General features: G+C 52.4%; 2 protein-coding genes across 10 annotated transcripts in view; one reads left to right on the top strand and one right to left on the bottom strand.

Annotated features, from left to right (window-relative positions):
* Positions 1 to 26,161, top strand: part of PRR13 (proline rich 13) — a 326,900-nt gene that overhangs the window by 123,902 nt on the left and 176,837 nt on the right. The gene's annotated exons all lie outside the window — the stretch shown is intronic.
* The window catches only part of AAAS (aladin WD repeat nucleoporin), an 82,442-nt gene continuing 56,552 nt past the window's right edge, over positions 272 to 26,161 (bottom strand). The window contains exons 1-18 of one of the 9 annotated variants that reach the window (XM_050925863.1): positions 23,106 to 23,182; positions 22,470 to 22,605; positions 20,186 to 20,313; positions 18,889 to 18,944; positions 17,201 to 17,292; positions 15,297 to 15,343; positions 14,278 to 14,376; positions 12,182 to 12,391; positions 11,132 to 11,275; positions 10,683 to 10,803; positions 8,489 to 8,613; positions 7,686 to 7,746; positions 6,315 to 6,405; positions 5,435 to 5,528; positions 4,672 to 4,739; positions 2,582 to 2,663; positions 1,646 to 1,730; positions 272 to 969 (exon numbers count right to left, since the gene is read on the bottom strand). In XM_050925863.1, the coding sequence (XP_050781820.1) occupies positions 823 to 969; positions 1,646 to 1,730; positions 2,582 to 2,663; positions 4,672 to 4,739; positions 5,435 to 5,528; positions 6,315 to 6,405; positions 7,686 to 7,746; positions 8,489 to 8,613; positions 10,683 to 10,803; positions 11,132 to 11,275; positions 12,182 to 12,391; positions 14,278 to 14,376; positions 15,297 to 15,343; positions 17,201 to 17,292; positions 18,889 to 18,944; positions 20,186 to 20,313; positions 22,470 to 22,592 (1,773 nt within the window). In that variant the 5' untranslated portion in view covers positions 22,593 to 22,605; positions 23,106 to 23,182 and the 3' untranslated portion in view covers positions 272 to 822. The other 8 variants (XM_050925864.1, XM_050925862.1, XM_050925865.1 and 5 more) reach the window with 8 other exon arrangements.

The following is a 26,161-nucleotide window of genomic DNA, read 5'->3' as shown; positions in this document are numbered from 1 at the left end:
ACTTGCTGATTGTGGCCTTCTCCCTGCTAGCCACGATTTATAAAGCAAATATGTCATTTTCTTAACCAAACTTTAATTCATTTAATTTCAGAATTCTCTCTCCACACCACCTCTCCCCCTATGAACTAGCCCTGGACATGCGAGACTCTGGCTTGGGGGCTGAGAATTCTCTCTGATCTCATGGAGCTCTGTTACATACAATGGACTGAGATGTTTCAGAGCTGCCTAGCAGATTCCCATTAACAAGAACAGGGCATCCAAATCCAACACTTGCCCCGTTTGTGACCAAGTGCAGTACTGAGGCCAGGTGGCTGCAGATGAAAGGCACGTGGAAACCTGCCCGGAGCAGCTCCTGGGATTAAATAGCCCTGGGGCTCTGAGCCACCCTGGTGCAAACACCAGAGTGCAGCCCTTGAGCTGCTGTGGATGCAGAGTAAGTGCCATTCAGGTCACACTGGGAGGTGCACGAGAACGGGAGCCAGAATGGAAGTGTGATCTTTAATCCGGACAGCACCAAGCGCTTTGCAAAGCAGGACCTCGCGCCCTGGGCTGGCTCCTTATACTGCAAACAAAATACTGCTCCCCTTCCAGACTCGGGGCTCTCTTGACAAATGATACAATCCATCAGTGCCCAGCATATGCTGCCCCAATAGCTGATCCCAGTGGATGTGTTGGGGTGGAGTAACCATTAGAGGGCGCGAGCACCGTGGTTACCCAGCAGCGGGACGAAAGGGAACTCCTTAAACAGCACAGGTAGCATGACAAGGAAAGGCCCAGCAGGGTTTAAATGGAGCCCGGCCCAAGGGTCCCCCGCTCTGCTCTTCACAGCTCCGAAAACAAGGGCTGCTCCCGCACGCTGGCGCTGCTGCTGCTCAGGGCCACAGCAGGACTGTGGCTGGGGCTAAAGCAGGGGAACTGGGCGCTGACGAAGTAAAACGGGATGTGGCTGATCTTCCCTGTAGACCAGCACTGAGGGGGGATCCAGGAGCGCGGGGGGAGGGGGGTGGCGAGAGAGAGAGAGAAACGTGAGTACAGGACTTCTGCCACACACCTCAAATCCCAGCCAACTAGATCCCTTTCTGCTGAAAATTAGACCCACGTCCCAGTGCCAACAGAACCCGAGTTAAGAACGGCCAGGCTGGGTCAGACCACAGGCCCATCTAGTCCAGTGTCCTGTCTTCCGACAGTGGCCAGTGCCAGGTGCTTCCGAGGGAACAAAAGAACAGGGCGATTTGAGGGATATATCCCCTGTCATCCAGTCCCAGCTTCTGGCAGCTCGAGGTCTAGGGACACCCAGCGTATGGGGTTGTGTCAGGATAACAGCACCTCCCACTCTCAGTGCCAACAGATCTCAAGGCCCCTTAGGCCCTCATGGGGGCTGGTAATGACGCCTCCCCCCATTTCAATGCTAACAGATCCAGGGTTATGGTAATGGCACCCTCAAGCCCCATTCCCAGCAGCCGCAGAGCCATCCCCTCTGCTGAAGCCGTGTGGTTTGGGGAGATCTTTCCTGCTCCTCTGTCGTGGAGGGCCTGTAAGGGCGGGTGGCTGGGGGGAGGAGAACTGTGTTTAGAAAGCCTCCAGCTTCAGAGTGTCTCAGCTGAGACCCCCTCGAGGAGATCCCAAAAAACAAGGCTGCACTCACCACAGTCAAGAGGGCCCCTTTCTTAAAGCAGGGATGGAAAGTGATCAACTGCGGCTCTGCCCCTGGCTCCCCCTGCAAGAAGCCACTAGGGAAGAGAGAGAGAGGAGACACAGTGACTTCATGACCAATTGATCTCACTCACTCCTTCCGTGATGGGCTGTGAGCAACAGGACCAGAGATCCCTTCCCCACCCCTTCACACTGCAGGAGGCACGGTTACACTGCCATCAGAGCGCTTCACAAACTATTCAGACCACACCAGCAACGTACAGCCACCTCTGGGGTGGGGGGCAAACAGAGAGGGAGAAGGAACATTTGGGCCACCCTGCCCGCAGGAAAAAAGGACCAGGATGGCAGGGATTGCTCCATCTGAGATGCAGTCACTTCTAGGGCACAACACAGCACACTAACATTTCCTTGAGAGTTTAGGGCAGGAACCACAGAATGCAACATTCAATGAGGGGAAATTTAGGGCTTGATCCTGCAATGTGTCCTGAGTGATTAGTGCCAACGGAGGGTGCTCCACACCACAAGGCACAAGCTCGAATTCAACCAGGATACCAGAGGCCACTCCCTGACCTCATCCCAGCAACATGGATCTTTAAGGACCAGCCAGTCAGGATCCCTGTTTTATGACTCACTTGAAAGACAGCACCCCGTGGGGACACAGTCCACACTAGCACCACCTCTGGGTGGTAGCTCAGTGCCAATTCAGAGGAAATAGCACCAAGAACCCAGCACCCTCTCCAGTATGACGCCAAGCTTGGATGCATCTTTCTAAAGGACATGACCGCACTCTGGGCTTGATGTAGGAGTTACTGGGTGAAATTCTCTGGCTTGTGTTCTGCAGGAGGTCAGACTAACTGATCAGAATGGTCCCTCTTCTGCCTTTAATCCTATGGCATTGAGGGCTACTCCTTAAGCCACCAGTACGCACCATGGCAGGAGTTCGAACACGGGGCTATTGCGGGTACGAAACACAGCAATGATCGTCCTGCTTTCAGGGGTTTCGGGATTCCCTGCAAAGAGGAAAAAAGCAAGTGAACAAGACATTGGCCAGTTTTCAGACACAAGTGGTGCCCAGGAAATGGCTATTTGTCAGCAGGTCCCAGCAGGAATCTGGGGTGATTCTTCATTAATGAGCTTCACTTCACCTGAACCATTATCCCTGTGGCCTGGATGCTACCAGATCCCCTTTCTCTGCCCTGGATCAGAGCCAGAAAGCCTCACTTTCATCAGAATGTTATTGACCAGTGACTGGGACAAGCAATGCGCAGGGCGGGTTTTCAACCACACTTAAGTGATCAAAAGCCAGTGGGTCTTGTACTCTGCACTAGATGCTGAATCAAAGAAAGGCAAGAGTGGTTCTAGCCTAGGACTTGGGAGACCCGGGTTTAAGCCCTGCTCTGCCACATGCTTTCTGGGTTACTTCAGCCAAGTCACTTGGTCTCTGTGCCTCAGTTCCCTGCCCATAAGATGGGAATAATGGGCATGCCCTTCTTCACAGGGGTGTTGTGAGGGTAAATACAGTAAAAACTGTGGGGGTGCTCAGATGCTATGGTGGGGGGGAGGGGACTCTATGGTACTTATCTGGCCCTCGTTACCATTGTGGGGGTATTCAGATACAGTCTTTATCTATTTATTCCTGCTCCCTGCCACGAGACATTATCCCCACTGGACAGAGGGGGAACCACGACACGCTAGGTTCCCCAAGGGAGTCCTCAGAGCAGGGAATTGAACCTGGGTTCCCTCAGTTCCAGGCTGGGGCTCTAACCACTGCACCCTCCTCTCATTCCACTTTTGAAAATCCCACCCTAATATGCCTACAACTGAACAATTGGGGGGTGGGGGGGAAATGTGCGTGTTCTTCCTAGTTTATTGGTGGCTTTAACACAGCAAGCTGGGGGAGGCAGCTTCCCTTGGACAGACAGACAATTTCCCTGTCATTTGTGGGGTCTTTCACAGGGCGATAGAGGAAAGAAGCGTTTTTAAGACAGAAGGTGGCTGATGCTCATTCTCATGGCTAAGGCCACTTGACACTGCTCAAGTGGTATAAAGGGGCATTTGAAGGGATGAAAAGTGCCCTCAGGCCAAGGTGCGGGGAAACTCCCCTGCCAGGCTAGCCTTTCGCCCTGGGCAGGAATGACACCACAGTTTATCCACATTCCTGACAGCCCACTTTGGAGATGCAGGAGCTCTCTAAGGGGGCTGGTACAGAGATAGCCCATTGGGTTCCTGCTCTCTGAATAACAAAGGTGGCTCATTTACAACTAGCCTTTGAAGAGAATCCCAGCAGCCTCCCGCTTGCTGCTTTAAAATGCAGATTATTTTAAGTCTCTCAAGCATGCAATTTTATATGCTTGGATGCATGCAGGACACACCTGCTCTCACTCCTGGGCCACTGTAGTAAGCTGGGGGTGGTGGCATAGCACAGGGCGCCAGTCATGGCTTGTCACTTTACCATGCGGCCTGACTGGCCCTGGTTTTGCAGCTACTCCTCTTCGACTAAACTTCCTATGCAGCACACAGGACTTCTCTGCATGAGATCAGGGTTGGGAATGGCCTCTAGGCTGTAGGTCTAATGGCAGCAACAGAACATTCCCCGGTTACCCCTCTGGTTATTGTTATAGCAGATAAGAACCAGGGCCCCATCTGAGCGTCCTATGAACACGCAGTTCCCTGCTCCCGAGAGTTTACAGGCTCATCTGAAGGAGGTGAAGGCTGAGACCCAGTGGCAGGGTGAAGCCCCCCTATTCCTGGCCTGCGAGTAGGGGACTTGGGGGGCAGGAACAGCCATTTAACGCAGACGGGGAAGAGGCTATTCAGGCAAGAATCAGTTCTGGAGTGAGAAGAGACCGCCCTCTTCTCTCAGCTGGAGCTAGCTGCACTTCCCTTCTCCTTCTGCATGATGCAGCTCCCACTCCCTTGTTAACCTCACATGGGGTGGGGGGACCAAGTTACACAAGCCAAAGTTGCTTAGGAAAATCCCACTTGGGGGCGAGGGGGTTGAAGGGCTTAAGGTTTTACCTCTGATGAGAGCCGCAAGCCTCTCGCCGCTGGGGTCCCAGACCATGGAGTGCACTTCCCCTCCGATCCTGAAACCGACACACTGGGCATGAGAGAGCAGCTTCAATGTGAGCTAGGCTCAGCTGCCAGGAACCCTGCGTGCCGCCTCGCTCGCTAGATAGGCTTGGAAGAAGCCCACGCCCTACATACACTGTTTCCTTACCAAGCGAGCTCTGTTCCAAGCTGCCTTTTGCATCACAGAATTTCTGTCCTATGGGGACAGAGTAGCATAACTGGGATACACACCAGTCTTCCACCCTTAGCCTTGGCTTGGGACCCCTTTGGATGAAGTCACAAGTGACACACGTCACCTAAACTCAGCTTAATTTGTCTGCTACATGCAACCATGTCCCACCTCAGGGATTACCCAGAATTGCAGTCACCTAGGATTGCTGTGGGCCGTGACTGAGATCATGGGTGAAGAGATAAGAACCTGGGAAGAGAGAGAAAAGGGCCTGCCTGTTTTACACCAGGTTCTGGCCAATGATATTGAGCTACCATTGAAATCACCCACAAAAGAGATTGGGAGAGAAACATGTCGTGCAAGCACTGAGTGATGCCCCATACACACACCCCCACAGCTCTAAGTATCACGAGTAAGAGGGGCTATTTTAAGGCATTGGCACCTGCATCTTCCATTCAGGGTTTGAATCTGCGGCACCGTCCCCCCGCACTTGCTCTGCTCACCGCATCCCTGTAGCAGGGCCAGCTGCCCTTCGCTCACCTCTCCTCCCCATACAGTGTTTCAAAGGTGGTCTCTGACAGGTCTGCCACAATAGAAGCCGTTTTTGATCCTCCTACTTGCCCTTGCATCTCGCCTGGAATGGAAGAGACCAAGACAGGTGAATTCTGCCATTCAGCTAGTAGCTGAAGTTGCCAAGCCGTGTGGAACAACATGGATCAGTGGAATCAGCTTGTTGCTGCTGTGTCAGCCCCCACGTCCTGACCAAATCCCATGACGGGTCATTCCATTCTGCCTCCCTAAATTGCCCCTGCACTTTGGCTTGGATGCAGGATTCTTCTCTGTTTCCTGCCCTAAGCCACTGCATATGTTGCTGTGCACTGTTGAAAAGAATCCTTGCTCCACCCCAGAAGCAGCTGCATTGTGGTTTAGACTACAAAGGGGAGATTTTCACAGTTTCAGAGAGGAATTAGGTGCCCAATTCCCTTTGAAAGTCCATAGCAGTTGGACACTTAACTCCCCTTTGTACCTCTGAAAATCTGCCCCCACTGGGCTAATGACCTATAACTCAGAGCTACAAGCATTGTGAAATTCACAAAGAGTTCTGTCCCCCTACTGGAGTGTGCCTCGGACAAGTAGCACTACAGGATGTTATGGCACAATGGGCTGCATTAAGGAGGAGGAGAGGAAACACCATGAAAGATTAGCCCAAACACTGGCTTTGGTTGCTGTATTTTGGCTAGTGTGTTTCACAGTCAGCACCCAGGATGCGCTCACCAGACCAGCAGGAGATTAACAAGAGCACACAGGAGAAAGGCAAAGCTCTGGTTAGAAAGTATCCAGGAGCCCAGTGTGGCTATAGGAATCAGACAACAATTTGGTGGAATCAGCTCTCTCCTCTTGGAAAGTGTAACACACTCACCGCTGTACTCAGAGAAGGACAAGGAGTAAATGACTGACTCCCCCAGGACCGTAAAGAGCAATCGGCTGCCGTCCGGGCTCCAGCATCCTGTCTGTGGGAAGGAAAGGCATGCGTTTAAAACCAGACCACGAGAATGACTTGCAACAACAACAGGACACCTTTTATCCTCAGAGCTAACTAGGGAGCTAGCCACCTAGCTTCCCTTAACAGTCACGGAAGTCATGTGGCTAACTCAGCTTTTAAGTGCTCAACCCATATGGCATCATTTGCCCACCACTGTAACACAGCCACCTCTGTATTTAACTCAGCAGCTGCTGAACAGCTCTGCTGTAACTCAACAGTTTAGGACAGGGAAGGAAGGAAAATCCAGCAGCCACCTAGCACTGCAGGGGGAGTTTAGGTAGGGAGAGTGGAATTCAGCCAGGACCCTGGGGCTGATATCTCAGGGTGCTTTGGATCAGAACTGGGGTATTTAATGAGCACAGATCGAGGCCTTCGTTTGACCCTCACGTAAGGAAAAGTTTCTCCACCTCAACACAGGAACAAGGGACGACTCCATCATGTGATAGAGGTAAAGTCTGGGGTACTGGGGATGAAGCACTGGTCTTATGCCACTGTAATCCAGCTCAAGGTTTTTTCTGTGAATCAGGGCCGCTCAGAGGAGGGGGGGCAAGTGGGGCAATTTGCCCAGACCCCACAGGAGCCCCGTGAGCCCTGGCCCGGCGGCAGTCCGGGTCTTCGGCAGCATTTCAGCGGCGGGGGGCCCTTCAGTGCTGCCGAAGACACACAGCAACTGAAGGGCCCCCCGCCACTGAAATGCCGCCAAAGACCCAGACCACCGCTGGGTGAGTACAAGCACCGCAGCTCCCCAGCTTTGCCCTAGGGCCCCTGAATCCTCTGGGCGGCCCTGCAGTGAATGCATTTTTAGCTGGCTTAATGGAGCTTCAGAGCTGGAAACAAGGAGAGGCAGCCATGTCCCCAGCAGGCTCTCCACAGACCTCTGGCAAGGGGTTGCCTGTGAGGCAGGGGGCTGGAGGTTGATGGGTCTTATCTGTTCTTACCCTAGAGTATGAGAGTCCGTACAAAAAACCACTACCCCAATTTGGATCAAATTCCCAGTTTTGCTTCAGGAAGGCCTCAGCCCATCTGGAGAACAAAGCAGAGAGCTAGTCTCACTCCACAAGAGGGTGATGGTCAAGACAGGGCAACTCACTGCATCTGCTCCCGTGTACCTGGTACGTAGCAGGGCAGTGAGGGTGGGGAAAGACCTCACAGTTCAGCTGTTTGTCCTTTAACCTTTACAAGAGCAATCCACTCAGGGCTTTCCTCTTCATTAGCATGGAATCAGGAACAACCCTCCACCCCACATACCTGGCAGCGCCCCTTGATGGTGGGCCACCTCTCACATGTCCACATTTGAGCTTCCCAAACCCTGGAAGAGACCAAAGGTCGGGGTGAATGAAAGCGCAGACTCACTGTATTTCCAGCATCTTCATTTCAATTCTTGCGTTAGACCCAAGATCATTGAGAGACAAGCTTATTCACCCACAAAAGCTCATGCTCCAAAACGTCTGTTAGTCTATAAGGTGCCACAGGATTCTTTGAAGCTTAATCCAGTTCTGTTTCTCTGAGAGGGACCAAACAACTGCCATCAGCAGGCAGACAACCGGCATCTGGGGTGTGCTAACTCCTGGATTCTGCCTTTGACTAACTAAGCCACAGAACAGCTGCTTCCTTGAGGAGTGTTAGGCTTTGCTAAAGTTAGAGCATTTCGGAGCCCCTTGGATGGCAGGAGCTAGGCGAGGGGAAGACGTTACTAGTTGGGGAGGGACAGACAGATACAGCAAAGCCATGGGACTCTGAAGCCAGAAAACCTGCAGTGATGGAGGGCTTGGAGATGCTGTCACCCAGATGCCACCTGCCTGCAGCAGAAGAGTGAAGAACTTCTGTTATCTTTCACCCCCACGTCTCAGGGCACTTTACAGATGAAGACTGACAACCCCCCCTAAGATGGGTCCATAACATCCTCTCCATTTTACAGATCAAGGTGCAGACACAGAAGGTGACATGCCCCAGTCCAAAGGTGGGAACAGAACCCATGAGTACTGACTCCCAATCCCATGCTCTAACCACTAGATCATGCTCTCACGGGTCCCAGCACTCCTCATCCTCACCTGAACACTGCTGAGGGTGTGGCTGCTAGCACCTTGCTGCCATCAGGTGACCAAGCAAGGTAAGTGACTCCACCCCCTCCAAACCACTGCAGCGGGACACAGTTTTCCGTGGACACATCCCACACCTGGAGAAGGAGAGAAGGAGGGGAGGGGGGATGAGGGTAACATACTGGAAAAGCAAGTCTGTCTCCCTCCAACCCATAAACAGCCGGGAATTGGAAAGGATCTGTGCACCTCTGCTCGCTGTCTTCCATGCAGGCTCTTGCTAAGCCAGGAAGAGCATGACAGACACCGGCCACGCTTTTCAATATTAAGCCGTCACAGCGTCAGTAGAGGCCTCAGCCTTGCAGCACATCAAGGAGGGAATGGTTTCCCCCTGGTCAGAGCAGTATTTTAGTCCCTCTGGTCATGTCAGAGACTGCAGCTCTCTACAACCTCTCTGGAAGTTGTGAATCGCACACAGTGGATTTGAGCATCAGGAATGAACTTTGGTGGCACAGGATCATAGGCACGCAGCTCGTCTCATCCCTAAGCTCAAGCACACTGCCTCCAAACCACTCAGGTCCTGCTGGCCCAGGAAGCAAGCCGCAGAATCTAGAAATTGAACCTGGGGCTTCTTCACAGCAGCAGACAGGCTGCCCCCAGGCCAGGAGGTTTTGGCCCTAGAGTTCTATCAGGGTGTCCAGATATTACTCACAGACGGGGTTAGCTTGGGCCAGGCACACACTCTTTGCCCAACGCACCTCAATCCTGACCCATAGCCCCTTTGCTATTCAAATCCTAAGCACCTCCCACACAAAATGCTGCCAATGACCCTTAACCCTGACCCACTGTCCTGCTATTCTCATCAGGTTCCCTGCCCCCCATGCCTTGCAGCAGCACTGCCACTGCCCCTCATTCCTGACCTGGGCCCTAGAAAAAACTTGCTGACCAAGCTCATTCCTGACCTGCAGCTTCCTGCTGCTGCAGTGCGAGGTTGCTGAATAGAGGTGGCTGACTGCTACAAAACTGAGCTGGGTGGAATCGAACCTAGGCCTGCAGCAACGCTATCACCATCTGTGCAATCTTGGACTCCATCTCAGGGTCTCTATAAACCGAGGCCAGTCTCGAGCGGGGGAGTTCAGATTCTCAAAGCCCGGTCCCCATCTTAATACGGAGACTGTCTTCCGGGCGTGAGTGCAGAGGCCCCCTTCCATTCCGTTCTCCATCACACAGCCTCCTTGTGGCAACTACATGGAAGAGTAAGATCAGGACCCAATTTAACGTATTTTTAGTTGTTTTAATGGAGTTTGGCAGCTGGAAACTAAAAGGCAGCGATGTCGCCAGCAGGCTTTCAACAGATCTCTGGCAAAGCATTGCCTGTGATGGCAGGAGATGGGACTTGAGGACCCAGGAGGTTCCTTCCAGTCCTCTACAGCACACCAGCAGTATGAGGCTACCTTGAGCACCACTGGTCTAGGGAATAATGCTCATGTGACATTAGTATCTATATAGATCCTTGTTCCTCTCTAATGGCCAGGCCGCAGAGATGTGAGCCCACTAGTGCCTCCTACTTAGCGGAGTTGGATTTGTATGCCAGGCAGTAGAAACCCATTCTTTTAGATCCAGACATCGCAGGTTCAAACCTTAGGATGATCAACTAAAGCAGGGGTGGCCAACCTGAGCCTGAGAAGAAGCCAGAATTTACCAACGTACATTGCCAAAGAGCCACAGTAATACATCATCAGCCCCCACCCCAGCACCTCCTGCCCACCAGCAGCCTTGCCAATCAGCACCTCCCCCTCCTTCCTTGTGCTGTTTCGCAGTGTACAGGAGGCTCTGGGATGGAGGGGGGGAGGAGCAAGGATGCAGCAGGTTCAGGGGATGGGAGGAGAAGGGGTAAAGTGGGGGCAAGCCCTGGGGTTGAGCAGTAGAAAGTTGGCACCTGTAGCTCTAGCCCCAGAGTCAGCCCCTATGCAAGGAGCCACATATTAACTTCTGAAGAGCCGCAGATTGGTCACCCCTGAACTAGACACACATTTATTAGTGCCAGTTACTAGTGGAAACCCTTGGAAACAGTCATACCCATCTCCTAGGGCATATGATTGAGAGTTCGGCGGGTCTTGCTGTTCCATCCAGCACTGAGTAGTAGAGACTCCCCGCACGACAGGAGGACACAGGCAGAGAGAAACTTAGGAGGGCCCTCCTTACTCACAAGCACGGCAGTATCAACAGGCGAAGCCGAGAGCAGCATCTCTCCACTGGGGGCCCACGCCAGGCTGGTAACGGGACTGTGACCGGGGTAGGCGAGCACCTGGGCGCAGCCAGACGAAGGCCTGAAAGAGAGGAGAGAGAGACCTTGCTAGTAGGGTCCAAACTGCTATGACATGTTCCAGGGAGGCTGGAAGCAACTGCTAATTTCTAGGGGACATGTAGCCACGTCTGTCTGTGTCAGGGTAGGTGGCTTTGATCCAAACACCACTGAACAGGGCTCTTAATGACAGCATGCTGCTCTGCTCGCCCAGGTGATGGGTGTGCTAGAACTATGCTAGACACATGGGATTCTGGCCCAGGCTTTAGAGGCAGCCTCCTTGCCGGCAGAGAGATGCTGGCAACATGGGAGCGACCACAGGGGCACGACCATGTCTTCAGGTGGCTGGTTACCTGGTGGAAAGGGAAGTAGGATCCAAGTGCCAAAGCAAGACACAGCTCTGGCATGCTACGGCGAGGATGGATGCACAGAGTGGCTTCCACGCCATCGAGGCCACATTCCTCTGCAAACGATGTTTCAGGATGGGGATCGTGGCACTGCAAGAGAGGAGAGAGGGGTGTGACAGGAGAAACAAAGGCAGCATTCACAGAAGCAGCAAGGTAACCGGCACCTCTGGTATCTGCCTCTGCCCAGTCATCAGCTCCAGATACTCTGCCTGGGATGTGCATACAGCATAGTTCTATGAGACCTTACGCAATCTTCTATTTCTTTAGCACCTTTTGTCCTAAATGGAGAGGAAGGATGTCCTAGGGGTTAGGGCACCAGCCTGGACTCTAGAGACACAGGTTCAATTCTCTGTTCTGACACAGGCTTCCTGTGGGATCTTGGGCAAGACACTTGGTCTCTTTGCCTCCGTCACTAGGTATAATAGCCCTGCCCTGCCTCACAGGAGGGTTCTGAAAGTAAACACGTTGTAGATTATGAGGCACTCAGGTATTGCGGTAATGGGTATAACCAAAGAGAAAGAAATGATCCCAAAGCCCGTACACATGCCACTGAAATATGGCCCCCTCTGGGTGGGAGGAATGCAGCAGCTGTGTCATAGCACTGCACACCAGCTCGGTGCAGGAGGTACAGAATACCAGGGGGATTTAAAGCAGGCAGGACACAGCTGAATTTGATCAGAACACACTGATTCTTGGGAAAAGTTTAACTACCTGTGGCCAATTCACAGATCCCCCAGGAGCTCAGTTTTATACCTAAGCTGAAAAAACAGTGCCCCCTAGCACCACATTAGGTCACAACTGATTGAGTGCAGTGTGGGTTTACTGAATCGCCAATCCCACTTCCAGCAAGATGTTGGGTTTTCTTTGGAGGAGTCCCTTGAAGTAATGACCAGGCCTTGACACTGCTAAGCCTGGGGGAACCTGACAAGATCACAACCCAGGGTGGCAGAGCTGCAATGTTCAGAGACTCAAGAGGACAGAAAGATGGCAGCGCACCTAGATTGTTCAGGAGGCATGCCCGGTGCTGCCTGCAGCCTAGTCCCAGCAGTTAATGGGTGTGATTTGGCACTTGCTGGCATGAAAGTCCAGCCGGGGGATGCAGCCTGTGAAGGGGAAAGCCGGCAGCATTTCAGAATGAGCTGGGAGAGTCTTCTTTTAAGGATGCCTTTACTTGCCAGCTGGGACCCACTTGGAGTGTGGGGAGACCTGCAGGAGAGACGAAATTCAATGGATGCCCAAGGGGGAAAAGTGAGAGACCTCCCCTAACTACGCCTCTCGCAGGCCAGCGGGAGACAGTCTGAACAGGCTTTGCCTGCTGAGCCATCACATGGGAAGAGGGACAAATTCCAGGCTGCACATGAGACAAGTGCTGCTCTCCTACTGCTTAGCCCAGCCACATAGTGACGTGAATAGGGAATTAGGGATTTCGTAAGCGTTAACCTGAAGTCGAATGGATAAGCCCTTACTGATAGCTGCTGCTTAGTTTGGCAAGGCGATAGGTGCGCTATTAGCAATTCTGGGCCTTGGTCTGAAGGCCTTCGTGCCAGAGGAGCTATGCTGGCTTCAAGAGACTGCGGGAACATACCTCTCTCCAGGGAACATGGGGTCAGTGCTGGACCCCAACACGCCCCTTGTACAGGTGCTCAGAGGAAAGGTTTGTATGAGGAACTGGGAGGAGGACCCCCATGGGGCATCCTCAGTAACAGGACTGGTTTGAACCCCAAGCTGGGAAGTTTTCTGCTCAGCCACTTATCTGACACTCTGGCTCCTGTCACTAACACTCAAGGGCCAGGCCTTGCTGACAGCGGACGACACCCAGCTGCAGTGTCATTCCACCTTTCCTCACTATGCACAGCAAATGCTGTTTTCCTTCCGATGGGATGGCCTGGATCAACAGAGGGAGGAAAACGGAGAGAAAACTGGCTAGCTGCAGGATCCGGAGATTTTACTAAAAGTCCGAAAAGAACTTCTGCTACAGAGTGAGAAATTCTGGGAACACAACGAACCTGCCAAGAGCTGAAGATGTGCGTGTGATGGAAGGACTGGCTACCTCAGGGAATCAGAGGGGAGGAGGGGATGCAGAGTCTTTGGGACATACTGGAGAAGCATTTGGAACGGTGGCATTTGGTGCCAAGAAACCCAGAGCTGAAGTGCTGCCTTCACTGGAGCTGCCTTGAACACTTGGTGCTGAGGAACTACCCCAGGGCACCGCCCTCTCTCCCTGTGAGTTCGGGCAGAACATAAGGGCTCTGTAGGCTGTGTAAGGAGCCTGGAGGCCTGAAGGCACCTGAGGGGGAAGAAGGGAACTTCCTTGGGAATCTCCTTAGCCTCATGCTCAGAACAAAGACACTGGCTGCAGCCACCAAGGTCCTACCAGGCTTCACAGCAGAACGGCCTCGCGCTGACAGCATAATTCTAGGAACCTGACCTGCTGAACTAGAGAAGGGTCTGACAACAACTGCGCTGCTACAGAGGTCCACAACACAGGACGCAGATTCCCCTTTCGCTGAGGACAGCAGTTTGCAGCTTCCATGGAGCCCACAACAAACTTGAAACCAACCTCAGTCTTCGTGTGCACTGGCAAGAGCACGAGAGTCAGCTTAGAACCCTGAATCAAGGGTTCAGGAGCAGACAACAGCCTGTCTGGACCCTGCACAGAGCCCCTGGGGCTGCAGCCTTTGTGCACAGGGCCACCTGCAGCAGGAAGGCTCAGAGCCTTTCCTCATGGTCCCATGGGCTCTGGGTGTGACCCTGCCAAGAGATATCTGACAAAGGCAGACTCAGACACCGCTCCAGATTCCTGTCCCTGCAAGGCACGCCAGGAGGGAAGGACTGGAGACAACTGAGGCTGCACCTCCCTTTCCCAAGCTCGGCCAGCAAAGCACTGCTCAGGCAGCCTCTGAGGAGTGCCATTTCCAGTAGCTTGTGGCTCAGGCTCCCAGACCCCAAGAACAGGGATACATAGAGGTTTTTGTAGCAGCAGTGGAGGTGTCCGTATCTCACTGCATGAGCCCTCGCTATCACACAAGCTTTGCCGCCCCAGTAGGTCTTTACTCTGCCAGTGGCAGCAGAAGCAACCTGACACTCCTCACCTGTTTGTGTTGTGAACTCGGATGGAGTCGTCCAAAAGGGCCACCGCAAACTTGCTGGTGTGAGGGTGCCAGGCAAAAGCCCGGATGGAGCAGCCAGCCCTGGAAAAACAATGAGCAAGAGAGAAGGGATCACACTGCGTTACACAGCCACAAGGATCTGAAAGGCTGAGATGCAAAACAGGATTGCCCGATAGTAAAGACAGTAAGGGATGGATTAGAAAAGACGAAGAATCAGGTTCAAACTCCAGCAAGGTCTCCTCAAACTTTCATCCTTACCAAGAGTAACCTTTGAGAATTCAGTTTGTCTATGGGTACGTCTACACTACAGGGTAATTTCGAATTAACTTAAACCGGTTTTATAAAACAGATATTATAAAATCGATTGCACGCGGCCACACTAGGCACATTAATTCGGCGGTGTGCGTCCATGGTCCGAAGCTAGCATCGATTTCCAGAGCGTTGCACTGTGGGTAGCTAACCAATAATAACAATAACAATAACTTCGATTTGCGGCCACACTAACCCTAAATCGATATGTTAATATCGATTTTAGCGTTACTCCTCTCGTTGGGGAGGAGTACAGAAATCGATTTAAAGAGCCCTGTAAATCGATATAAAGTGCATTGTAGTGTTGACGGGTACAGCGTTAAATCGATTTAACGCTGTTAAAATCGGTTTAACTGCTTAGTGTGGACCAGGCCTAAGGGGCGCTATGGTCCCTAGCAAAAAAAAAAAGAGGTCTCACTACTCCCCCACTGTTACGCAGTGCAATGTGCAACCCCCTCAGTCTCACCCCAGAGGTAGCTGGATTTCAGTAGTGCTGTACATATGCATTAGGGAGGAAGGATGGGTGCTAGCCTAGGACTCGGAAAACCTGGGTTCAGTTCCTTGCTCTGCCACATGAGCGTGGGCAGGTGACTTAATCTCCCTGTTCCTCAGTTCCCCATCGATAATAGCACTGTCCTTCCTCACAGAGCTAGGTACGCACACATTGCAGAGCCTCAGCGTGCAGAACTTACCAGTCCACCGCCTGGGAGAACTCCGCAATCATGTCTTCACTACACAGCTTAAGGACAGATGGAAAAAGAAGTAACACGTCAGTGGCAGATCTGGCAAATCGCACAGAGAAGGCAGCAGCTGCCTGTGGAGTGAGTATCAGAGCCACAAGAAGCTGATTGGAGTTACTGTTATCAGTTAAGTGGTTTTCACATTTCACCCACCTCATACACACCCTCAACCGTTCCTCTGGAATATTCTGCCATATTTAACCCTTGCTTTTCAGTACCCTGTTGCTCTCCTTCTCCAGACAGAAAGAACATTCAGAGATTGCGTCTACACTGCAACTGGGAGGTATGACAGCAGCGCACAGACAAACAACAGTTGGACATGGGGCTCACACCTGCTGCTGCAGCATCACTGCTATTGTTACTCAGGCTAGTTTTGAACTAGTTAAGCACACTACATTTGCTGCAGTCACACCTCCTGACCGCAGTGTAGGCAGATCCCGAGTGCCCAACCAAGCCAGCATTAGAGCAATACATCATAGCTCGGATTTGCAGAGGGGCATCCACTGATTTTCAACAAGGTTGAGTGCCTAACTCCCTTAGGTCCTTGTGGAAATCCAAGCCACTATAAACAAAGGAGATTTTTAACTGTCTTGAGTTTTAAATGGCAGCTTACTATTAATTATTTTATTACAGTAGTCAGCTTAATTTGGTGTTCCATTACGCAGATACCCTAAATAACTTGCAATCTAAATAGACAAAGGGGGGGGAAACAGAGGCATGGGGTGGGTTGGTGACTTGGCCAAGCAGGTGAGTCAGAGCCAGGAACAGAACCCTGCTCGCCAAGTCCCAGTCCAGTACTCTGTTCACTGCATCACTCTGCTTCTCAACTTGCAGATCCTGCTAGTTTAATTACTCTGAGGTTGCCCCACGTTTGTCGTCAGTGCTGAATTTGGACATGTGAACTGGGACGTGACACTCTTTGCAGGCCAAAACACCGGTTACCAGACTGATTCTGCCTGAGGTATTTGCCACCCTCAGAGTGGTAGGATGTCTGCACTGATTGGTCTTTGATCAGTTATGATCATTCGCCCCTTGCAATGAATTCAGAGACTGGGGACTTCTGAGTTTTGTGTGTGTTCAGGGGATCCGCGAGGCAGCTGTGGCCTAGTGGACTGGGCTGAGAATCACGCAACCTGGGTTCTCATTCCCACTGACTCACTAAGCTTCATAGGCAACAGCTACTTGCCCTCTCTCTGCTTCAGTTTCCGCCTCCCATCTATAATGATACCAACCCACCTAAGTAAAGCCCTCTGAGGTGAAAAGTGCTGCAAGTTCAAAGCATCATTTTTAATTTGGGCAAGAAGACAGCTTCCTTGATGCCTGTATTGTACCTCTCATGCTGCTGGAAGGCAATGAGATGGACCCAGCCCACAAATGGACATGGGCCCACCTAGTTTAATTGCAATACAAGAGGGCGAACAACATTTATATTCCTGCCCAGCTGGTCCAATGTTACACCCTGTTGGAGACTGAGCGGCAGGGTCAGGGAAACATACAGACCCTCCACCCCCATGCAGTGCACAAACAGCTACCGTCACAAGATGTGCAACACATCTGCCAGCATTGCCATTACACTCAGGACTTGTCTACACTTAAAACGCTGCAGCAACGCAACCGCTTCAGTGACTCCACTACCTACACCAACGGGAGGGTTCTCCTGTCTGCACAGGTATGCCATCTTCCCAAGAGGAGGTAGCTCAGTTGACAGGGTCTACAGCGGGGGTTAGGTCAGTTTAACTGCATCGCTCAGGGGATTTTTCACACCCGTGAGCAACATAGTTATACCAAGGTAATTTTCTAGTGCAGTCCAGGCCTCAGTAATAGTTAGGGACAGATTCATTCTTCACAGCACTCACGGACAAATGGGGAAACAGGGAGCCGTGGAGAGAGGAGACCCAGTGGCACAGAGCCAAAGCCCAGCGTGATCCTGTTTTCATCCACTGTAGATCTAGGAAGAAAGAGGGGGATGTAAGAATGGGAAGGAAAAGAGAAGAGGGTCGTCAATCCTTCTGGAATCATGATTTTACAAGCCAGGACTGAAGGAGGATGCACAGACTAGAGTTAACCCAGAAATTTAAGGACTGTCACATGAATTGTCTGCATCTCATAGACCATTATCAGATTTAATAAATAATCCCATCTATTTCTGTAGCTCTGGCCTTGCCCAAAGGATCCCAAAGTGCCACAGAAATACAAACACCTTGGGGTGAAAGGTAGCACCCAGCAGTCAGGGGGTACAGGCCAAACTTTGGCAACAGACAGCACAGGAAACCCCAGTGAAGTGCTATGAGTCCGCTGAAATCAGAAGGGAATTGTGGAGAGTGAGGTGCACAGAGAGGGGTTTATTGATTTAACAAAAGTGAAAGACGGCAAATTTAAAACTGACACTCAGAATCAGAAAGGAGATGCTAACTGTGTGTCGGGGGGAAAGCATGTGGAACTCTCTGCCACAATATGTCTCTGAGGTGGAGACCTGGCAAGATTCAAAGACGGATTAGATGTTTCTACAAATAACCGCCAGAGTTACAACAGTAAGGACTGAAAACAGCACCACCAAAGCCCAGTTGTTTTGACAGGGATCTAAACCCTCCTGCTTCAGAGATTAAGCCAACTTCTACCTAACAGGAGTCAGGAAGAAACTTTCCCTGGGGGGCAAAGTATCCCATAGAGGATTTCTTGCACCTCTGTCTGAAGCATCTGGTCCTGGCCACTGTTGGGAACAAGATACAGAACCAGGCCCACCACTGGACCAACCAGCAAGGCAATCTCTAGGTCATTTACTCAGCTATTCCAGGGGAGCAATTCCTACATAGAGCTTATCTGGGATCCTTCAGGGTGGGAGACACTATGGTGTTCTAGGGCTGTGGGTGTTCATTTGAAAGCAACATGTCACCTGTAGTTTATAGGCTCGGCATGTAACTCAGAAAATGTGATTTTAAGCACAGCCGTAAACACACATCATTAGCCTAGTGTCCCTGGGAGTAGCACTGAGCTGGCACGATCCAACAGCAACCCCCAGAGACAGCATCAGACAGGATGTGTCTGTACAAGTCTCCTGCTGCTCTCCCGTTAAGGGTCGGGTTGTTATTTCAGGTTCTGTGCAGTGGACGATACCAGTTGGGTTTTATTTTCCCTCTGTCAAGTGAGCAGAGCTTTTGTTGCTGTGGCAGCAGCAGCTCCCTCTATGTCCTACAGTGACTCTAGGTACTGACAGAGAGGAAAGGACAGAATGGCAGCTTTAAGCTTCAACTGTTTCAGAAGAAGTCAACCCTGTCCCCACTTCTTTTCCCCCCAAACTCCAGCTGACCCGCTCAGCGCTAGAACCCCTTCCTCACTAACTCACGTAACAGAGAGAGGAGCCACAGGGAGGTGAGGGACATAAAAAGGGGGCCAGAGGATGAGAGAGGAGGAAGCGTCAGAGTCCCAGGAGACAGGGACTAAAGCAAATGGAGAGATCAAGGCATGAAAAGATTTAGGAGACAGCTACCTAACTCCTTCACAACACGTAGTCAGGGCCGCTCTCTTATGCCACAGTCAGACTCACCTGCCTCCTCCGCATTTGCTATCTCGTTAAGCACCCCACACATTCCCACATCGCGCCTGTGGACAGAAAACTCTATGAGTCTCCTACATATCACAAGGCTACAGGTTTAAGCTGGATAGCAGGGGTGGGGAGTAGCCCTTCCCCTCAGCAATGCAGGTTGCTAACATGGGACTTGGGAGATTCAGGCTCAATTTCCTGCTACACCACATACTTCCCATGTGGCTGTGGGCAAATTACTTAGTCTCTCCGTGCCTCAGTTCCCCATCTGTGGAATGGGGATAACAGCACTGCCCGGCCTCACTTGGGGGAGTAGAGGGGAAGAGAGTGAAAAAAAATAGATAAATCCCTTAAAAACTGTGAGGCACTCAGCTACTACTGTAACATACGTTATAGAAACAGCCCATCCCTACTGAGATACCTTGCTACGGAGAGGGTAAGGTAAGCAAGATGTTCTGGCATGAACAAACTGAACACAGTATCCAGGAGCCTGACTCTAAACAGGGCCTCAAGTTGTTTTCAGAGCCGCTTGCAATTTCCCTGTGACCCAACCTTGTTCGCTCTGCTTCAACCTTACTGCAACTCCTCCCTCAGCAAAAGTCACCAACTCGGTCTTCCTTCTTTCAACTGCTGGTTCTCTCCCACCAACCTGGTCCAATATCCAATCCCCCCCCCACCAACCCCTTTGCCTCCCAGCTATTGGAAATTGTCAGTTTAAACCAGGCAAACCTGCTACCTGACTTGCTTATGACCTGCTTTCCAGCTGCACAGACCTGCCTGTTAACCTCGAGACAAGAAAAAAAAAAAAAAAAAACAACAACCTCATTTCCCAGTTTCCAAGCGACATGCGCCCACCCTTGGAAACTGCAGAAAAGCCTAGGGTTCAGAACCCGTTCCCATCTCAAGCAGCATTATACCTGCCCTTAGAATAGCACAGGCTTTTCTTCCACTGATTGCAAACAAGAGATGAAAGGAGAATTGCAGCATGGGTTTTGCTATAAAAGGCCAGCATAGGGAAATGAAATCAGACATAATTTTAATTCTGAACGGCAGCCAGCACAATCAGGGAAATCTGAGGCACAGTCACCCCTCAGTCCCCAACACACCAACCCCAGATTTTTAATTATTATAATTTGTGTTACGGTAGTGCCTGGGGGACCCAGTCAAAGATCAGGGACTCGCTGTGCTAAGCACTAGACAAACACTTAAAGAGATGGTTCCTGCCCCCAAAAGCTTGCAATCTTAGTAAGAGACAGCTGCCTCTTTGCTTTCTGTTCAGAGCATGCACACACTCGCTCACCAGGCATTGAGACATCTCTTCCAGAGGGTCTCCTGGTGGTGGATGAAGGCGGGTTTTGTGCTATGCTCCAGCCGGCTGTGAGCTTTCAGAGTTTCCTTGGGGACGGTTAAGACAGGCAGATCAGCCAACTGCAAGTATAAAAACCAACAGTCAATCAAACAGACCCTAGTGAAATTGCTTGATCTCAGGACCAAAGGCTGAGGGGTTTCAGAACAGGACACAGAACCAATCGCTTCCAAGCCAGCATTTCCAAAGAGCATCTGAAAGCTGCTACCACTCTCCAATCATTGGGCAACTTGCATGTAACACGCTGGCAGATGTCAGTGCAGTTCAAGGGTCTGTAAGCTCCAGGAAACGCGCCTTCTCACAGGTCTGCAAGGCATCTGGCACACTGTGGCCATTATACAAAAGAGTAAATATTTATAATTACAAAAACCACCAGCCAAGTGACCCCTCTTGTGGGTAACCTCAGCAAAGAAATAAGAGGCTGGTTCAATGACCAGATCAGGGCCGAGGCACTCTGGCAGGGGTGGCATATAGGGAACGCTTGCCATGTTGTGCCCAACTGTATTTGCTCTGTGCATAAACAATGAGCCAGTTTCCAGGACTGGCAGAGTGGCACCTGACAGATATTCTAAATGCACCTATATCTGAGGAAGAAGAGAAGAGGTTGAATCTTACTTGTATTGGAACCCCAGTCATTTACCAAGACCCCAGTGGGTTCAGTGCTATACAAACACAGATAATAAAAGATGGTGCTGATCCTCTAAGTAATGAGCAACCTGAGCTAAAGGATATATTCTCAACTTGACATAAGCAATATGCTAGGAGAACATATAACAATATGAGTGCTAGTTGATCACAACTCATTCATCAGAAAAGAGCTTCCATTACCAGCTAAGCAGACACCATAATTATAGCTACATGTGAGGAAATAAGCAGTTGGCAGGCAACTGACTAGGATTCCTGAAAAGGAGAAAAAGCAGCAAAGAATCCTGTGGCACCTTACAGACTAACGGACGTTTTGGAGCATGACATGCATCTGATGAAGTGGGTATTCACCCACGAAAGCTCATGCTCCAAAACGTCTGTTAGTCTATAAGGTGCCACAGGATTCTTTGGTGCTTTTACAGATCCAGACTAACCCGGCTACCCCTCTGATACTGAAAAGGAGGTCACATAGGAAACGAAACAGAAAGAAACTGGGCCAGGAGGCAAAGCGGCTGCTACATATTGTCAAAATGTTGATTAATTTAAAAAGGTTTTGAAGTTTTGGTGGGTGGCCCCCACCCCGCCCATGTGTGAATTGGGTGCTAGATGGAAACTGCCAGAAGCCAAAGTCTCCATCTTCAAGAATGAAGAAAGCCAGTTGAGGACCCGCACTTAGGGACAAGGACCCCGCTCTAATAGATAACTTGTGAACACAGAACAAAGAGACAGTCCCTGTCCCAAAAAGCTTTAAATCTAAGTATAAGGAAAAAGAGACAAAGGTGGACACAAAAAGATGGATGGGGGAGTACAAGGAAATGGTGACACAATATGGTTCTGAGCCATGGCGCCCGTGGGGGCATCTAAATACGCCCGCGTCCTGGCCGGCGGTCGAGCACCCCCCAAAATGCTGCTGAATTTCAGCAGCATTTTGAGAGCAACGCCTATTGCCGCTGACAAGCGGCGTCACCGAGAGGTGTTGCCACCGAATTTCAGCGGCATTTTGGCAGATGCTCGACCACTGCCACAGTCCTTCGTCTGAGAAAAGGTTGGGGACCACTGGTTCTGAGGGTTTAAGATTGGCAGTTCCCTCTTCCATGCATTAAAATCCTTCAGGGACAACAATGTCTCCTGCTCAGGGGTTAAAGTAAGGGGGGCCTGGAAGAAAGCACAAATACAAGCAGAGGGGCAAGCCCCATCCCTCCACAGCGTGAATAAGGAGCACTTCCCCAGGCTGCTCCCCTTCCCTTGGCTAGTGTGGCGAGTGCTCCCTGCTGTTCCAATCTACTGAAACCCCAGCTCGTCCATGGCGCTCCAAAGCTCTGCCAGGTTACAGTCCTGCTCCACCAGAAAACAGCCACAAGCCCTTCTGGTGAAAGAGGCCAGGCCGTTCATTGGTCTGGAGCAGCGGATGGGTTCAGTCCACTGATCTCCTTCTGGTTCACCTGCCCCTGGGGAGAGCAGGCCCACCCCAGAGGGACAGAGTCTCCAAGAAGCAGCTGGTGGAACATGTGCTGGAGGCGGCCCTGGGAAAGGGGGAGACCCCAGCTGGCCCCTCCGGGAGGGCAGCACTCGCCTGGTCTTGGAAAGCGAGCGGGAGCTTCTCGTAGATGTGGCCGGAGACCAGCGCGTTGTTAAATTCGTACAGGGTGACATCTCCGGGGGCAGGCGGGGGCGGGAACAGCGCCAGGGAGCACATCCTGCTGCGGGTCCTGGGGAGAAGGCAGGGCCGGGTCAGAGAGGGGAAGTGCGGCCGGGGTCCCATTCAAGCCCGTCCCCTCCGCCCTGCCCCAGGGTCCCCTTCCCACCGCAGGCCCGGGGGAGCCCCCCCCGCACAGGGCCCAGAGCCAAAATCAGGGGAACACGTGTTCCAAGGGGGCCCATTCGCCTCCCCCCGGCCGGGCCAGGGCAGAGCCAGGGGCCCCCAGCCCGCCCCTTTCACCCCCGGCTTCCCCCCCCCGCCGGGCCCCAGGGTCCCCTTCCCACCGCAGGCCCGGGGGAGCCCATCCCCCAGGGGGCCCCCCCCGCACAGGGCCCAGAGCCAAAGTCTGGGGAACACGTGCCCCCAGGGGCCCCCCCCAGCAGAGGGTCACGTGCCCCCGGGGGGGGAGGGGAGGCCGCGCTGGAGCAGGGCGCCCCCGTCACCCCCATTCCTCCTCCACCCAGACCCCGGGGGAGGCCGCAGCCCCCGCGCCGGCCCCTCCGGCGTTACCAGGCACCAGCCCCTGCTTTTCCCGGGCCCGGTTCAGAGCCCGACGGAAGCCCGCTCGGGACACGCCGCTCGGGCCGCGCTCGCCCCCTACCGGCGCCTCCCGGCAGCTGGCTGGGGCCGGCGGGGAGCTGGAGAGCCGGGGCCGGGCAATTAAAGGGGCCGCGACCGTTTTTCGGCCTGAGCCTCCAGCTCCCCGCTGCTGCCCCCCCGCCCCAGCTCGGTGTCTGGCCCCTAGCCCGCCCCTAAGCAGCTCTGTGGCCTTCCTGCTTCATCTTCCATCCCTCTTCCCCTCCATCCCCTCTATTTCCCCCACCCCCTGCCCCCCTCCACCTCCATTTCCCCCTGTCTCCCTCCTTCCCTGTCCCCCTTCATTTCCCCTCTCCCCCTCCATTTCTCCCTGTCCCCCCTCCACCCCCTGCTCCATCTCTCTCTAGCTCCCCTCTTCCTCTGCCCCCCCCAAACAGACGGCATGTGGGGCAGGAGTAGGGGGGAGCTGATAGCTGGGGGATCTGAGAGGGGTTCCCAGGACACTCCCCCCATTGGCTCCCAGTTATTCACTCCCCCAGGTGCCCCTCAATCATGCCCCCCTTACCACCCACTTTTAGAAAACGACATAAGGACCAGGCCATGAGCATGCAAACACCCCACCCCCACCCCTGCATGGGGCAGCGGGGACTGTCGGGTCTCACTCTCAGCTCCACCCTGTGCTCTTCACACCTTTCTGGAGCAGAGGCCCTTAGGCTGAGATTTTCAGAGCCCCTCGGCAAAGCCGGTTGCCTGTGCAGTTTTGGAAATTCTGGCCTTAATTCCTCAAATTCTCAAATGCTGTGAAATCAGGGAAGAGGCAGTGTTACGGCCAGGGCGAGGCGGCGGAGGTTCTGTACAGGCATAGAGCGAAGAGTCAGTCCCTCCCCCAAAGCATTGCATTCTCTCTGTTAATGGTTGCCCTTCTAGACCATGTGTTTAACTGGCCAAACTCAAATGCTGGAGAAGCAGAAGCACAGCAGTGTTAAGGGGACATTAGCCAAGTACCTTCAGTCCGCCCCATTTGAGCCCAGCCATTTGGGTGATCACGGCACCCTACCTCTCCTTGACATGCTCTAGCAGTTCCAGGCACTAGCTTCAGATGTGGGAGCGCTAGGGTCAAGTCCCTGCTCTGCCATAGACTTCTTGTGTGGTCTTGGGAAAGTCACTTAGCCACTATGTGCCTCAGTTTCCCCATCCGTACAATGAGAATAATAGCACCGGCCGGCCTCACAGGGGAGTTGTGAAGAGAAATACACTGAGGCTGTGGTGCACTGAGTCGCTATGGTAATGGAGGGTCTTACAAATCCCTAGCATAGATAGTCCACTGTGATCTCTGCCAACCAACCAGCAGCAAGTGCTGTGAAGACCATGGGGTTGGGGTAGCTGGAAGTCCTGCCTTGACATTGGGGTGGGCAGAGGTTAAATGGCAGGTTTCCTTAAGACCAGGCTGTTCCCAGGTCCACTGTGATGGAGTCAGAGTTAAGGCTGTGCTGGGAGGGACGTGTCACCTTAGCTGGGCACTTCCTAGTTTGCCCACGTGTGGCAAGAAATCTCTCCCCCTTGCAAGGGCACAGGCCGTTGCTGATTACCTGCAGCCATGACACCCCAGTAACCAGGCTTTTTGCATGTTAACAACCCAAGGGCTTGTCTAACTGGCAGCCCAGCAATGCTATGAGGGAGGCTGACGGTGCATGAGGGAGACAGCCATGTTGGTGGGCGTGTGGCACTGTATGTGTGTGCAGAGTGATCTGCACATGAGGGGGTGTATTTGATGGGGGGGGAGGATATACAGGAGTGTGCGGGTGCATCCAGCTGTATGATGGGGGTAAAGGGATAATGGGGGGGCTTGTAGACAGCTGGCTAGAAGGATTGTTCACACAAAGCCACACACAGACAGACATCTTTCTATACAACCACCTCCCACCAAGCCCTACATCCCTTCGTAAACACACACCCATCAAATCCCCATGTATCCTCCTATATGTGCATGCCTCCTATTCCCTTCCACACTCGCGCATACACACACCAGTCCCTGCGAGACACACACCCACATGGCTCTATGCTCTCTGTCTCTCTCTCATACACACACACGAATCTCCCCAGCTTTTCTCTTTTCAGCAGATTTGTTTCATTTCTCCCCTAACTGGCACATTCCTTCCATGGGGCTGTAAGACATGTGTGTCTGTCTGTCTGATGTGCATGTCCATCTAGCTGGGTGTCCTGCTATTCTGTCTGTGTGTGCCTGTACCTGTCTATATATATGCGCAGGTATGTGCCTGTGTGTGTCTTTCTATGGGTGTGTCTATATCTCTGTATATGCAAATCCATCTGCCTCTGTGTGTGTGTGCATCCATCGTTGCCATTTGTGTCTGTCTGTATCTCTCTGTGTGTCCCTCTGTCTGTCTTTCTGTGCGTATATCCTGCTGCCTAGCTCCGTCTGTCGGTGCGCCCGTGTTTGCCTCTCCCTCTGTGTGTGTGTGAGTGTCATTCTGTGCATGTGTGTCCTTCTGTGTGTCTCCTTCATGCTCGCATGCATTCCCTCCTGAATCCCAGCCTCTCGGGTTTGGAAGGATCCCAGCCCCTCTTTGGGGTTCTATTTTCTTTCCCTCCCATTTTCACTCACTTTTATTCTATTTATCTTTGGGGGCTGGGTGGGGGGGAGTTAGTGGCCACAGAAGTTATTTTAATTTTTTCAGGATATTAAATAAACGCTCTGGCGGAGGGGGTTGAGGGAGGGGGCCTGCATTCCTGATCCATTACACAGAGAAGATGGTTTGATAGGAGTCGGCGATTTGGACGGCGCCTCTTGCTGGAAGACATCAGAACCACCACAGGCCTGGCTCGGCCCTGACGGCTTCCCCCCCAACCTTGGGCACAGACCCACAGGCAAAATCCTGCTTGGAACTGCATGTGGGGAAGAGAAACAAGCAATGCCTGAGGTGCCCACTTCCCTCTGCCAAGGGGTCCCCAGGTCAGCCTTATGGGGTGATAAAGGTCTGCTCGCACCAAAAGAGTCCCCAGATTGGGAA

Source organism: Gopherus flavomarginatus, chromosome 16 (genome assembly GCF_025201925.1).
Source record: "Gopherus flavomarginatus isolate rGopFla2 chromosome 16, rGopFla2.mat.asm, whole genome shotgun sequence".
Classification (NCBI taxonomy): Eukaryota; Metazoa; Chordata; order Testudines; family Testudinidae; genus Gopherus; species Gopherus flavomarginatus.
Note: the sequence above shows the minus strand (reverse complement) of the source record. Positions and strands in the feature narration are given on the sequence as shown.